At 46.4% G+C, this 14,117-nt stretch overlaps 1 protein-coding gene across 4 annotated transcripts in view; it reads left to right on the top strand.

The window, feature by feature from the left end:
- flnbl (filamin B, like) overlaps positions 1–14,117 on the top strand; it is a 53,577-nt gene that overhangs the window by 19,300 nt on the left and 20,160 nt on the right. For 2 of the 4 annotated variants that reach the window (XM_068595814.1, XM_068595813.1), the window contains exons 5-19: positions 373–520; positions 614–732; positions 856–930; positions 1,013–1,175; positions 1,865–2,065; positions 2,147–2,284; positions 3,099–3,225; positions 5,155–5,291; positions 5,372–5,565; positions 5,679–5,792; positions 6,471–6,614; positions 12,135–12,258; positions 13,307–13,467; positions 13,673–13,763; positions 13,861–14,015. In XM_068595814.1, coding sequence (XP_068451915.1) covers positions 373–520; positions 614–732; positions 856–930; positions 1,013–1,175; positions 1,865–2,065; positions 2,147–2,284; positions 3,099–3,225; positions 5,155–5,291; positions 5,372–5,565; positions 5,679–5,792; positions 6,471–6,614; positions 12,135–12,258; positions 13,307–13,467; positions 13,673–13,763; positions 13,861–14,015 — 2,091 coding nt within the window. Of the gene's footprint in view, positions 1–372; positions 521–613; positions 733–855; positions 931–1,012; positions 1,176–1,864; positions 2,285–3,098; positions 3,226–5,154; positions 5,292–5,371; positions 5,566–5,678; positions 5,793–6,470; positions 6,615–12,134; positions 12,259–13,306; positions 13,468–13,672; positions 13,764–13,860; positions 14,016–14,117 lie in introns of all 4 variants that reach the window. The other 2 variants (XM_068595810.1, XM_068595809.1) reach the window with 1 other exon arrangement.

Genomic DNA, 14,117 nt, shown 5'->3' with positions numbered 1-14,117 from the left:
TCCTCCTCCTCCGCCGTTTGCTGGGAAACTAGTTTTAAATTTGCATTTTTTTTTTTAACTGAAGACGAATGACTTCAGGAGCGGAAACGTTGAACAATGACGCCAGCGGAAAGGCATCGGGCCGGGTGCCTGACTCAGGACTCAGGACGTCCCGGAGCTGTTTTCACTCCTTTGTTCCAAAGAATGAGACGGCAGACGGGGATATTTTCAAACAATAGAGCTTCTAACTCCTGCAGCCGTTTCGCTGAAGAGCATTTCCTGTTTCTAGCCGGATCTCTGCTGGTCTGCACAGAGCGCTTTCAGGGATGTTAAAGTATACAACTGATTTATTCACAACAAACTGTGTGTGTGTGTGTGTCTGTGTGTGTGCAGGTGATGGCTCCGGGCGAGATCATCGACCCCAGTGCCGACGAGCAGTCGGTGATGACCTACCTGTCCCAGTTCCCCAAAGCCAAACTGAAGCCGGGAGCTCCACTCAAACCCAAACTCAACCCCAAGAAGGCCCGCGCATACGGACCAGGTACACACACACACACACACAGACACACACACACACACACGCGATAGTGACATTCACACCTGATTTTTTTCTTTTCTTCTTCTTCTCCCGCAGGTATCGAGCCGACGGGGAACCGCGTGCTGCGTCCCGCCGTCTTCACGGTGGACACGTTCAGCGCGGGTCAGGGTCACGTGACCATCTACCTGGACCACCCGGACGGCACCAGAGAGGAGGTACGCCACCAAGCCCCTCCTCCTCTTGCTCCTCCCATCCACCTGCTGAGATTTTGTGTTGAACTCTCACACATCTGTGTGTGTGTGTGTGTGTGTGTGTGTGTGTGTGTGTGTGTGGAGCAGCTAAAGGCGGAGCCTAATGAGGGCAAGAAGACGTTCAGCGTCACCTACGTTCCTAAAGTCGTGGGAACTCACCAGGTGAGCTTCAGTGTTTTCAGTTTTTTTTCTTGTTGTTGGACCTGCCGGTGTTTCTGGGTAATTGTTGTGTTTTGTTGCCTAGGTGACGGTGATGTTCGCGGGCCAGCAGATTCCCAAAAGTCCGTTTGAGGTCGGCGTGGACAAGGCGCTGGGCGACGCCTCCAAGGTCACGGCCACGGGCCCGGGAATCGAACCCGTGGGCACCGTCGCCAACAGCCCCACCTACTTTGAGATCTACACGGCAGGTCAGACACACACACACACACACACACCAGGGGGCGACTCCCCTGGTTGTATAGAAGTCTATGCTTCATGTGTTAAAGCTGCATTCTCTCTCCTGACCACCAGGGGCGACTCCTCGGTTGTATAGAAGTCTATGCTTCATGTGTTAAAGCTGCATTCTCTCTCCTGACCACCAGGGGGCGACTCCTCTGGTTGTATAGAAGTCTATGCTTCATGTGTTAAAGCTGTATTCTCTCTCCTGACCACCAGGGGCGACTCCTCGGTTGTATAGAAGTCTATGCTTCATGTGTTGAAGCTGCGTTTTCTCTCCTGACCACCAAGGGGCGACTCCTCTGGTTGTATAGAAGTCTCTGCTTCATGTGTTGAAGCTGTATTCTCTCTCCTGACCACCAGGGGGCGACTCCTCTGGTTGTATAGAAGTCTCTGCTTCATGTGTTGAAGCTGTATTCTCTCTCCTGACCACCAGGGGGCGACTCCTCTGGTTGTATAGAAGTCTCTGCTTCATGTGTTGAAGCTGTATTCTCTCTCCTGACCACCAGGGGGCGACTCCTCTGGTTGTATAGAAGTCTCTGCTTCATGTGTTGAAGCTGCATTCTCTCTCCTGACCGCCATGGTCCTGTGGTTGTATAGAAGTCTCTGCTTCTTGAAGCTGCGTTCTCTCTGCATGTCTGACCCGTCACCGTCTCCGTAGGAGCCGGTACCGGAGACGTGACGGCCGTGATCAAAGACCCTCAGGGGCGCCAGAACGTGGTGGAGGCCATGATGGAGGACCAGGGCGACAGCACGTACCGCTGCACCTACCGGCCCACGCAGGCCGGCCCGCACGCCGTCGCCGTCACCTTCGGCGGCGTGGGGATCCCCAGGAGCCCCTTCGGCGTGGACGTGGGGCCCGGTGAGTCCGTACACGTGAGGCCTGAACGCACCGCCGTGCGTGGCGTCGCTCTGACCGCGCGTCTCGTTGTGTTTTCCGCAGCGTGCGTGCCGGGCGCGTGCCGGGCGACGGGCCGCGGCCTGCAGCCGGCGGGCTTGAGGGTGAAGCAGGTCGGGGACCTGAAGGTGGACGCCAGGAACGCCGGCAGCGGAGACCTGAAGGTGCTGGTGAAGGGACCGAGTGAGTAGCACGCTGCAGGGGGGAGGGCGTGTGTGTGTGTGTGTGTGTGTGTGTGTGTGTGTGTGTGTGTGTGTGTGTGTGTGTGTGTGTGTGTTGGGCTGTGTTTGTGTGTGTGTGTATTCGGGTGTTTTCGTGTGTGTGTGTGTGTTGGGGTGTCTTTTCATGCGTGTTTGTGAGTTTTCGTGTGTGTGTGTATTCATGTGAGTTTTTGTGTGTGTGTGTTTTCATGTGTGTTTGTTTGTATGTTTTCTTGTGTGTTGGGGCTGTGTGTGTGATTTTGTGTACGTGTGTGTATTCATGGTTTTTTCGTGTGTGTGTTTTCATGTGTGTATCCATGTATGTTTTCATGTGTGTTTTCATGTGTGTTGGGCTGTGTTTGTGTGTGTGTATTCATGTGTTTTCGGGTGTTTTCGTGTGTGTGTTGGGGTGTCTTTTCATGCGTGTTTGTGAGTTTTCGTGTGTGTGTGTTCATGTGAGTTTTTGTGTGTGTGTGTTTTCATGTGTGTTTGTTTGTATGTTTTCTTGTGTGTTGGAGCTGTGTGTGTGATTTTGTGTATGTGTGTGTATTCATGGTTTTTTAATGTGTGTTTGTGTGTTTTCGGGGGTGTGTGTGTTGGGGTGTGTTTTCGTGTGTGTGTGTTTTCGTGTGTGTGTTTTTTTTTAAACTAATGACGAAAAAAGAATATTTTCCATAATGTCAGGATGTTCTCTCATCTCATATTAAATTTATGTTTACTCTGGTGTGTGTGTGTGTGTGTGTGTGTGTGTGTGTGTGTGTGTGTGTGTGTGTGTGTGTGTGTGTGTGTGTCTCCAGAAGGCTCAGAAGAGCCGGTGAAGCAGATCTCCAGTCAGGACGGCGTGTTCTCCTACGAGTATTATCCCAACAGCGCCGGCAAACACACCGTCTCCATCACCTGGGGGGGTCAACACATCCCGAAGAGGTGAGACACACTCTGGCTGTGTGTGTGTGTGTGTGCATACATCTGTGTGTGTGTGTTTTCAGAGAAGTACCGCAGCACATTACCTCATCTGATCTGCATGGTTAGATCTGCAGGGGGATTAGGGCTGTAAGTGTGCGCCTCGCGTTCCCTTCGTCGCCTCTGAGAGCGTCAGTGTCGGTCTGAGCGACTTCCCCTCGTCTCTCGTCTCCGAGCAGCCGGACGGACGACGAGGCAACGCGTCACGGCCTCTTAGCGGCAAGACGGTGATGAGTAACACTGCATGGATCAGTTAGCCATGTAGCCGGTGTTGTCTGGGGTCATGATGGCGTGCCGGCCTCACGGCGTTCCCACGAGGAAGACGCCATCTTCAAACTCTTCTTCGGGAGTTTTCCAGGAAGCTGTCCTCTGAGCAGGTGTCTGTTTTTATTTCATCTAGACCGAGGGATCGTTCGGCGAATGAAAAATGGATTGGGTTTGAAAGGATGACTTGTTAATTTGTCTCGTTTAGTTTTTTTTACCCAGAAGGCTGAGTTGGCAGCGACACAATCTGTAGTTCTCCCAGCGTCCAGCGGCGTCATGTGACCCCGACGAAGAACTCCAGGCTAAATATCTCAGCTTGGACCAAATCACACGCTTCATTTTTTACTTTTCCTTGGTGCTGATGCGTGCAACATGCGCTGCAACGTGACACCTTGAACTCTGACCCTCTTGCTCGTATATCAGCTCGTGCAAAGGATTGTGGGTCAGAACATCCTGGTGTTTTTCAGACCGTAGACGGGTGGGGGTTAGGGGGGGTTTAACCTCCGTATCTGCCGAGTGAAGCCGAAGCAGAAGTGTTTTTAAAACTTAGCGGCTTGTTGTTGCAATGCATTCTGGTACATGTAGGCAGGAGAACTCTGCTTTCCGGTTCATTATCGAACACACTTATTTATTTATTTAAAGCTTCAACTGACACTTCCCATCAACACGGACCGGATGTTCACGTAGAAGTTGCACTAAACTAAAGTGACCTCTTTGAGAAGCCATTTCTTTTGTAGTTTTTTCACATCGGAGGACATTTGGACGTATTGGAGGCTTCGGCCTGTCCGGCGTTGAGCTGTTCCTCTCTCTCTCTCTCTCTCTCTCTCTGGAGTCCAGATGTGCTGATGTTGAAGGTCCAGCCTGTCGGCAGGTGGCCCGCTGACCTCAGCGCTTCATACATCACACGTAATTGGAAATCGAGGAGCGGAGCGACTGACGGAGGAGCTCAGAAATGCCCGTTGAGGCTGCTGGAGAGGAAGCGACACAATTACCAGTTGTTTTTTTTAGTGCCCTCTCACACAAATACTGACAGTAATTAAAGTAAAAACTAATAACCTAGTAATTACGCTTTTTAAACGGTTCCCATTGGCGTTTGTATTATTAGTAATGGCGGTCGCGGCAGGAAGAGCATTTAGCATTTAGCATTGAGCGGGAAAAACCTTTTGGAAAAGAAAACAAAGACGAAATTGAAGGTGAAAAGGGGAAGAAAAAAAGCGCAAAAGGTCCTCTGTGTGTGAATGAAGACGGTAAATCCCAACAGACAGTTTTATTTGGCGTGAAGCTAGTTTCCATCTGCACACACACACACACACACACACACACACACACACACACACACACACACACACACACACACTCTGTCTGAAGGTTGGATTACAGCTCTTGTGAGGCACTGAGGTTGTTGAATCGTGTGGGTGTGTGTTGACAGCCTCACGGATGACCTAATGCAGTGTGCGGTCTTACTCCCTTTACTCACTCACACACATTAACACACAAACACACACACACACACACACACACGCGCGCGCGCAGGAAGTCTGCTTGTCGTACATGTCTTTATGACCGCGCAGCAGTGGATTGTGGGGGTTTTCACTCACTCTGACAGCGCCGCTCTCTCTCTCCTTTCAGTCCCTTCGAGGTGTCGGTGGGCCGGGAGGCGGGGCCTCAGCAGATCCGGGCCTGGGGTCCCGGCCTGGAGGGAGGCATTGTGGGTAAATCCGCCACCTTCGTGGTGGAGTCCGTCGGCACGGATGTCGGCGTGCTCGGTGGGTTTCGTCGGTCGACTTACTCGTCAGGATTTTTTAAAAACTGGATTTGGAAATAAATCTAATCCCACCGTCTCCAGGTTTCGCCATCGAGGGGCCGTCTCAGGCCAAGATCGACTGCGAGGACCAGAACGACGGCTCGTGCGACGTCCGTTACTGGCCGACGGAGCCCGGCGAGTACGCCGTCCACGTGACCTGCGACGAGGAGGACATCGAGCACAGCCCCTTCATGGCTCACATCCTGCCCGACAGCAACGGCAGCGACCCGGAGAAGGTCAGTGAGACGAGTGAAGAAAGATCCATTTCCCTCAATACCGACCCGATTAAAATATGACCGGATTTGCCCGCGATAATGATCGATAATCTCTAATTTTGTGTATTGTTTAGGTCCAGGCTTACGGTCCGGGTCTTGAGAAGTCCGGCGTCCTGGTCAGCCAACCCGCAGAGTTCACCGTCAGCGCTAAGGATGCTGGGAAAGGACCTCTGAAGATCACAGCGCGGGTAAGACGCAGAAACCCTCTGGTACCAAATCATCAACGAAGGTTTCGATAATGCGTGTTTTTTACAGCTTTCTGAGTTTCCTTTTGTAGTAATTCTCCCAATTCTACATTGATTATTTCCATTATTGATTCATGTTGCTTGATAAATCGATGAATTGAGTCGTCTGCAAAGATTTATACGCAGCTACGTGTTCAGACTTCAATGTCCGGAAGTGTTTGACCATTTTGTCTCCAGACCTCTTTTTCCCTGTGTTTGAGTCGTCGTAGGAACCCCAAATTAATTCCAATACTTGTGTTTATTGTATGTACTTGTTCAGCAAAGTGGGGAAAAAATGTATATCTGCAAAAAAATCACTTTTAAAAGATATTTTGATGGTAACTATGAACATCCAGCATGATATGAGCCAGATTCCTCAAAAATGCCTCCTGGAGCGTCAATATGGAAAGATTAGGACCTAAAGAATCAGAATCTGCAACAAAAATCACAATAAAACAAAGTCTTGGTCTGTTAGGAAGGAGTTTCAGTCAAAAAACTGTGTCGTTTGGTTCAAAAATGGAAAAAGTATGTATTTTTATGCCAGAAGATTGTCCGTACGGGGCATGCTGGGACTTAAAATGGCCGCGGGAGGATTTTCCAAAAGGTTAACGCTCTCCGTCTGTCTCTCTTCTGTCCGTCCAGGACGCAGAGGGACTCCCCATGGAGGTGAAGGTGAGGAGCAAAGGCGACGGGCTGTACTCCTGCTCCTACACGCCCGCCTCGCCTCTCAAACACACCGTGGCCGTCGCCTGGGGAGGAGTCAGCGTCCCCAACAGCCCCTTCAGGGTAAGCAGCCAATCGCAGCTCCCGGTTATACCGGAGGACCCGGTCGAGGCGGGACGCGCTACGGTCGTCCAATCGGAGACCTTAGTCCGGGCCGAGTACGTCAAATCCGTCAAATCCGAGTCGTTTGTCACGGAGGAAAGCGTTAAGACGCTGCAGTCGAAGCGCGAAGACGCCAGCGGCAAAGTTAAAAAGAAGCCTCTGATTATCATCACGTACATGGAGGAGAGACACAGCTACTAGTTGAGCTGCAGAGGAATACATCGCAGGGAAGTAAAGTCTTGTTAAATACAAAAAAATACAACTTTATTTGAAATCTGAGCTTAAATTGACTATGAAAATAAAAAATAACAAAGAAATTGCACTATGGAGATTTTAATGACTCCAGAATTGATGGAAAATAATAAAATCTAAACTCCCAATGGAAGAACTCACTTGAAATCAATTGGTGAATGAATGAATGTGTCTCCAAAATGTCTCTAATCTATCGTCTTTGCGAACAGTTGAACATCGATCTTGTGTGTATTTTGTAAAGTGAGCTGGCGTCAGGATGTGGTTAGCCTAGCTTAGCATGAAGACTGAAAAACAGCTGGACCCACCTACTTGCCGTCTCTAGAGCTCGCTTAATTAACACGTTGTGGTTTCGCTTACTTAATTCTGTACACGGATGCTAAGTTTGTGGTTTTTGGGCGGAGTTGCATGCCGGATCTATTTCTTGTTAAACAGCGGTGACGGAGCGGTGAAGCTTTCCTGAAGTCTTCTGCCACGGTGGAGTTGTCAGGTTTGGCGCCATCGTGCCTGAACGGAGGCTAAAACTCACCTTGTGTACCTGTAACGCAGTAATACTTGTTACTGGGCGGATGGATACATGGCTGTTAGCGAAGAAGTAGTTCCAGGACGAGACGTTTTTTAAAAAGGCAAACTTCCTGTCTTTATGCTAAGCTAGGCTAACCACACCTCGACTCTGCGCTTAAAACACCGACATGAAATTGATCGACTCTTTCCCGAAAAAATAAATCAAAAGAGCGCTCAATCTAAAATGTTGTGGTGTTCTTTTCAAACAAACGTTAGCCAAAAACGCTGCCAATATTAATATTTACTACCTTGTCTGCTAACCGGTTGTGTGATCACTGCTCGCTGAGCAGCTTATGTAGTTAGCTAACTTGTAATAATAACAAAGTCTGCTGAAGAGTTGTCTGATCTTATTGCGTCCACTCGGTCATGTAGCATGAAGCTAATCAGTTTGACTGATCTCAGGTCAGTCATTTAGCATGAAGCTAATCAGTTTGACTGATCTCAGATCAGTCATTTAGCATGAAGCTAATCAGTTTGACTGATCTCAGGTCAGTCATGTAGCATGAAGCTACTCAGTTTGACTGGTCTCAGGTCAGTCATTTAGCATGAAGCTAATCAGTTTGACTGGTCTCAGGTCAGTCATGTAGCATGAAGCTAATCAGTTTGACTGGTCTCAGGTCAGTCATGTAGCATGAAGCTAATCAGTTTGACTGGTCTCAGGTCAGTCATGTAGCATGAAGCTAATCAGTTTGACTGATCTCAGATCAGTCATTTAGCATGAAGCTACTCAGTTTGACTGATCTCAGGTCAGTCATGTAGCATGAAGCTAATCAGTTTGACTGGTCTCAGGTCAGTCATTTAGCATGAAGCTAATCAGTTTGACTGGTCTCAGGTCTGTTGTTTATCTGCCAGAGGGACTTTAAAAAATGAATATTAGTTATTTTTTTCCTAAAACTTTCACTTGAAAGCATTTCCTCATCTGAAAGTGACACTAACGCGTCATTAACGCCTCACACTTGTTTTGTTGTTGATTGTCATGACTATGTGTTGAAACAAGCTTCATTGTATTATTAATGTTCACGTTTTCTATGTATTAGCTGATAAGCCACACTGTAACTTCTGTCTCTGTAACGACCTTCAGTTTGTCTTTCACAACCTCACTAATCATCACCTTTTAGTTAGAATTAATCAAATTGAAGTTGTTTTTATTGATTAAACCACCACGAGCACTAATGTCTCTGTTTTGCACTGTAACCACTGTCCATGCACTGTAACTCTCTTTGTTCTATGTATTTTCTAATACTTTTAAAATATCTTTTTATCGGTTAAGCGCCACGAGAATGTCACTCATCTGAACCTTTCTCATCCACGACACAAACCAGCGAAGAGCTTTTGTGTTTTAAGTAACACAAACCCTCGTAATATGCACTAGTATACTCCTAAAACTACCAAATACTAAGTGAAAGTAGGTCTGTTGGCCCCAATCCTGATATAAATCCTTTAACGATACTTATATTTACTTAAATGTTGATTTTAATATAAATCTGCTGTTGTCTACTTAATCTGCTTATTTTTAATGAGCTACTTGATCCAAAGTCTGGTTCCTCCTCCTCAAAATAAAAAAATTCAGTCAGTGTTCTTTGCATTAAAGTTTTATAATCTTGCAGAGTGTGCACACTTGCAAAAATAAATAAAAATCAAGTGAACAGTGTTTCCAGAGGTTGTTGTATTGCAGTGAGGACGCTGCAGTGAAGTCAGCCATCGCTCAGCAATGCTCCAAAAAAAGAGTATATTGTAAATTAAATTAAAAGTTTGTTCGTCCCAACTAAATCGGTATCAGTTCATACCGATGGGAAGCCGGTGAGGGATCACGTCCTGGTTTCTACACTTTTTTTATTGTCGAGCACAAATCCTGTCGGGTACGAACCAACCTCCAGGCGCAGCTGCTTGAAAACACAACTCGTAAAAAAACAACAACATTAAAAGCACAAACTCGACCGAGCGGTGATTTTACTTTTCAAGCGCGAGAGGTTCAGATCGGTGACGCTCCGTCATCTTTAATGCATGTGATTTCATTTTAATTTGTACTAAGTTTAAATGCAAACCTTTTTGTCTTGAAATGTGTAACTCGTGAGGGTTTTTTTTTATTGAACAATGAAACTTACAAGCGTGACTTTACAAGACTCACTGAGCTCCTTATTACAGCCTCATCATTCCTGATGATTGAAGGGATTTAAAGATGTTCCATCATTTTGATTTAATGCATGTTTAACGTTTTCACATCGACAGTTTGAGTCAAAAGGTTTTCCTTTAACTGTTGAGATGCGCACGCCGGTCTTCTTTGCACTGTCGCCGCCCTTTTTAATCACGGTTTGAGAGATTTGTTTGCCTTGTGCTTATCGCCGCGAGGTTTCAGACTTTTATCAGCTGTCTTCCCTTCTCCCCGTTGGGATAAGGTTTTTATAGTTTCACCCGCGGGGTAAATAATTCTCTTGAGGAACCTCCCCACCGGCCTTCGATGTGTCTGGATACGTGATTGTGTGCTTGTTTGGAATGTCACGACAATGCCAAGAGGCCTCAGGAGTTGGCAAAGACCTTCCTTCCTTTGTCTCGTAGGGACAAAGTCCCAAAAAAGTGATGCGAAAGCGGTTAGCGGTTAGCGGTTAGCGGCGACTTTTCTTGACGTGAAACTTCGTCGCGATCCGGAGAGGTGACATTGGGGATTTCGTAGCATTTGTTCGACGCGTCGTAGAAACAAAAGGAACACTATCGAGGTTTAACGAGAGGTTGGCGTGACGTTAGCGCTCGCGCGTCACTTCCAACCGGCCCGGAGAAGTTTGTACTCGTCTAATAACGCAGTCCTCGAAGAGGATTTTTTTTTCCGAGCTGATGTCATCGTTGGTGAATCGGCGGGCTTGTCGGGAGCTGCAAGCCGCCTGAAGGCACCGACTGCACCTTCTCCTCCCACTGGAGTGTTGATACAGTCCATGTTAGAAGGTAAACAGTCACACCCAAAAACTCAGCGCTGCTGGGAACACACGGCTCGAGACACGAGCGGGAAGGTAGAGACTGATCCAGGGTTAAAAAAACCTGACCTGACCCCAACTGGAGATAACATTCACGGCTGTGACGGAAAAGTTAAGTTAACTCTTAAGTTTTGGTTGCAAAGCATAAAGCAACAAAGGATTAAAGTTAAATATTTCACTTACCTGCAAACTTCAAGACTAAAATCTAATTATTTCAGTGACACTGAGGTTGTGGTGATCCCCCAGAAGTACACAAATCTACATCTTCAGTGAAAACATCCATGTTTGAATCCTCGGGTTGAGTGACATCTGGTTGACGGATAAAACCTTCACAGCTTTTTAATTTTTTTTTACTTGAATCACAAACCTGGAAGACAGCTGATAAACACACTTAAATCGACGCTTGGAAGCTTTTCAAGGTCAAGAGATGCGTTGCACTCCCCAGACTGGAGCTCTGGTCTTTTACTTTCATGTACTTTTGATCTGTGTATTACGTTTAAATGATCGGGGAACTCCTCAAAGTCAAATATTTAAGAGGATCGTTTTTATTCCTGAATGTTTTCAGAAGATTCATTTAGTCAATGATTTTTTTAATTTTTTTTTGCACGCGTCCATGCAATGCATGCTTTTATTTAATGATTGTCTAACAAGAGTGCATCTGTAACTAACATGTTGAATGAACCTCGCCTTAATCTTTTATTTCTATCCACTTAAATTATAGTGGGAAGTTAGAGTGGTCTAAAAATAAATTCTGACGTTTCATTTAAATGGATTACTGTGTCGTTTGGTTCATTTGCTTTAGTTTGCTGACTTAAATGACCTCAAGCTTTATTTTTACTTTCTTTTCAGAGAGGATTCTTATATCATTATCATTTTCCTCCGTCATTGAAGGTGTGCTTCAAGTTTCAGTGTAATATTGCATTTAACTACAGGAATAAAGGTTGTCGAGTCCTCAACATAGTTTCATAATTTGTGTCTAATAAAAGTTGTTGAAACTCTCTCAAAAGCAAAGGTGAAAATTCTTGTGCCTTTTTTTTTTACTCAGGATCTCTCAAACACTCCCACTAAACGCACACCACGCTGACCAAAAATATCTCTACATGTGTTCATAAAACATTGTGTAGCCGTGTGTGTAACGTAAGTCATAATTATGAATAATTGTTTAAACTTTTTCTTTTCTGTATGTGAAAATACAATTATGCTCAATCTTCTGACTCCACCCAGCAGGATTTGTCTGGACTTGAAGTCCTTGTTGTTTTATTCCTCTTGCTGCTTGATTTTCAGCCAGTGTGCTGCAAAACATGTCTTGATCGGCTGTAAAAGGAAAAACTACTCTAATCCCTCTAACAAATCTCTCTCTTTGTGGACTCATTTGTTTTGCTGGAGTAGAAACTAAAGAGAAATCTATTCGCTTTGGACACGTTTGACAAACATGAAGCACTTCCAATACATATTTAAAGTGCAAAACACCACATACATAGATATAGATACAAAAAAAGAAAAAAGTAGGGGATCCATGATCAAGCCCTGTGGCACTCCGTATTCAGTGTTCATTCTTTCTGATGATTAAAATACTCAAAAAACAAATTAACTGCTGTGTTTCACACATCGCAGCGGGATCTGAGGAAGGAAATCTCCTTAAATAACCTTCTTTTTTTTTTTAAATAAGTGATGTGCTTTCCTGTTGTGGTGACGCTTGTAGGTGAACGTGGGTAAAGGCAGCCACCCCAAGAACGTCAAGGTGTTCGGTCCCGGAGTGGAGAGAACCGGCCTGAAGGCCAACGAGCCAACGCACTTCACCGTGGACTGTTCAGGAGCCGGAGACGGTAAGAAACACACACACACACACACACTGTCACACACACTCTCACACAGTGATAATTAAGACAGGAAATGCCCCACAGACAGTTTTATTTGGTGTTAAAGCAGTTTCCATCTGTGTCAGAGCAACTCGCACCTAAATGTGAGGACAAACGTTGACCTTTTATATCATCTGTGAGTAATTCACACACACAGACTATACACACACACACATTTCCAACCCTGATATGTGCTGGCAGTGATCTCAAGGAACATCCTGACGGGAAATCCATCATTCCGACCTTCCTGAGCAGAACACACTCACAAACTCACACTTCATCACCTTCATGCACAAAAATACATTAAAGAGCAACGCTGCAAATCTGCTTCATAGCTTGCATGTGGCACTGTGACATATTAATGGCATTTAGTAATGGAAAAAAGTGGATTTAGTGTTGAATTTAACTCTGATTAAAAGCAAAGAGGAGTTTAAACAAAAGGTGTGGTTTCTGCTCGGTCAGCAGATTTCATTCATGTGATGCACACAACAATTTGACGACTGAGTAAGCCCATTAAAGCTTCATTGTTTACTGCCGCAGAATAACCCACCCCTCCACTATTTATCCCTGTTTGCAGTAACACACTCCAGAGCTTTATCAAATGGATGGATGACATTTATTAACCTCGTAGCGCCGGATACTTCACTTAAAACTTTAATTTGGTGCTGATTTGCGGGCGATGGCGAGAGAGAGGAGTGTTGAACACTCTGACCTCGTTCTGTTGCCTGACACAGTTTTACTGCCTCATTCCTCTCGTGCTCTGAATTCCTTCTGCCGTGATTGACGGCTCTGTTCTGCTGCAGGAAACACTTTCATTGTGCTTCAAGGTTGGTTCCCTGTTTACACGAGCGAGTCTGCAGCAGCAGCGCTGCCACATCCTGGGGCCAAAACGGTTCGGACATGAGTTTATGGAATGAACCGTCTGGTCCTCTAGCACCCCCTAGTGGCAGACCAAGGAAGGGAAGAAGCCGTTTACACTGTGTGTGTGTGTGTGTGTGTGTGTGTGTTCACCCAGGTGACGTCAGCGTGGGCATCAAGTGTGAAGCCAACATGGTCGGTGACAAAGAGGCCGACGTGGACTTTGACATCATCCCCAACGCCAACGACACCTTCACTGTCAAATACATGCCGCCTGCAGCCGGGAAGCTCACCGTGAAAGTCCTGTTCACTGACAAGGTACACACACACACACACACACACACACACACACACACACACACACACACACACTCACACTCACACACTCTCACTTGCTTGCTTGCTCGCTCACTCACTCACTCACACTCTCTCTCTCACTCACTCACTCTCTCTCTCTCTCTCTCTCTCTCTCTCTCGTGAAGATTTCGGTGTTTTGATGATTTTCATGAATGTTTCCTCTCAGGAAGTTCCTCAGAGTCCGTTTCACATCAAAGTTGAACCTTCTCACGACGCATCCAAGGTCAAGGCCGAGGGTCCTGGACTGGCTCGTACTGGTGAGACACACACACACACACACACACACACACACACACACACACACACACACACACACACACAATAATCCAATTAACAATCTCTCTCCCTGTGCAGGTGTAGAGAGCGGGAAGCCGACTCACTTCACGGTGTTGACTAAAGGAGCCGGTAAAGCTCCGCTGGACGTCTCCTTCTCCTCCCCCGTCAATGACTTTGACGTCATCGACAACTACGACTACTCCCAGACCGTCAAATACACACCTGTGCAACAGGTACGCCAAACACATACATCTAAAATACATGGAAAACTCTCAAATTCTCCACATTTTCAGTTTTTTTTGTGGTGGATTTTAAAGTCCACATGGCCGTAGCGC

This window comes from Clinocottus analis, unplaced genomic scaffold (genome assembly GCF_023055335.1).
Source record: "Clinocottus analis isolate CAN_PGR_092001 unplaced genomic scaffold, fCliAna1.0.p SCAF_32, whole genome shotgun sequence".
In the NCBI taxonomy this organism is placed as follows: Eukaryota; Metazoa; Chordata; class Actinopteri; order Perciformes; family Cottidae; genus Clinocottus; species Clinocottus analis.
This window is presented reverse-complemented; position numbering and strand designations above follow the sequence as displayed.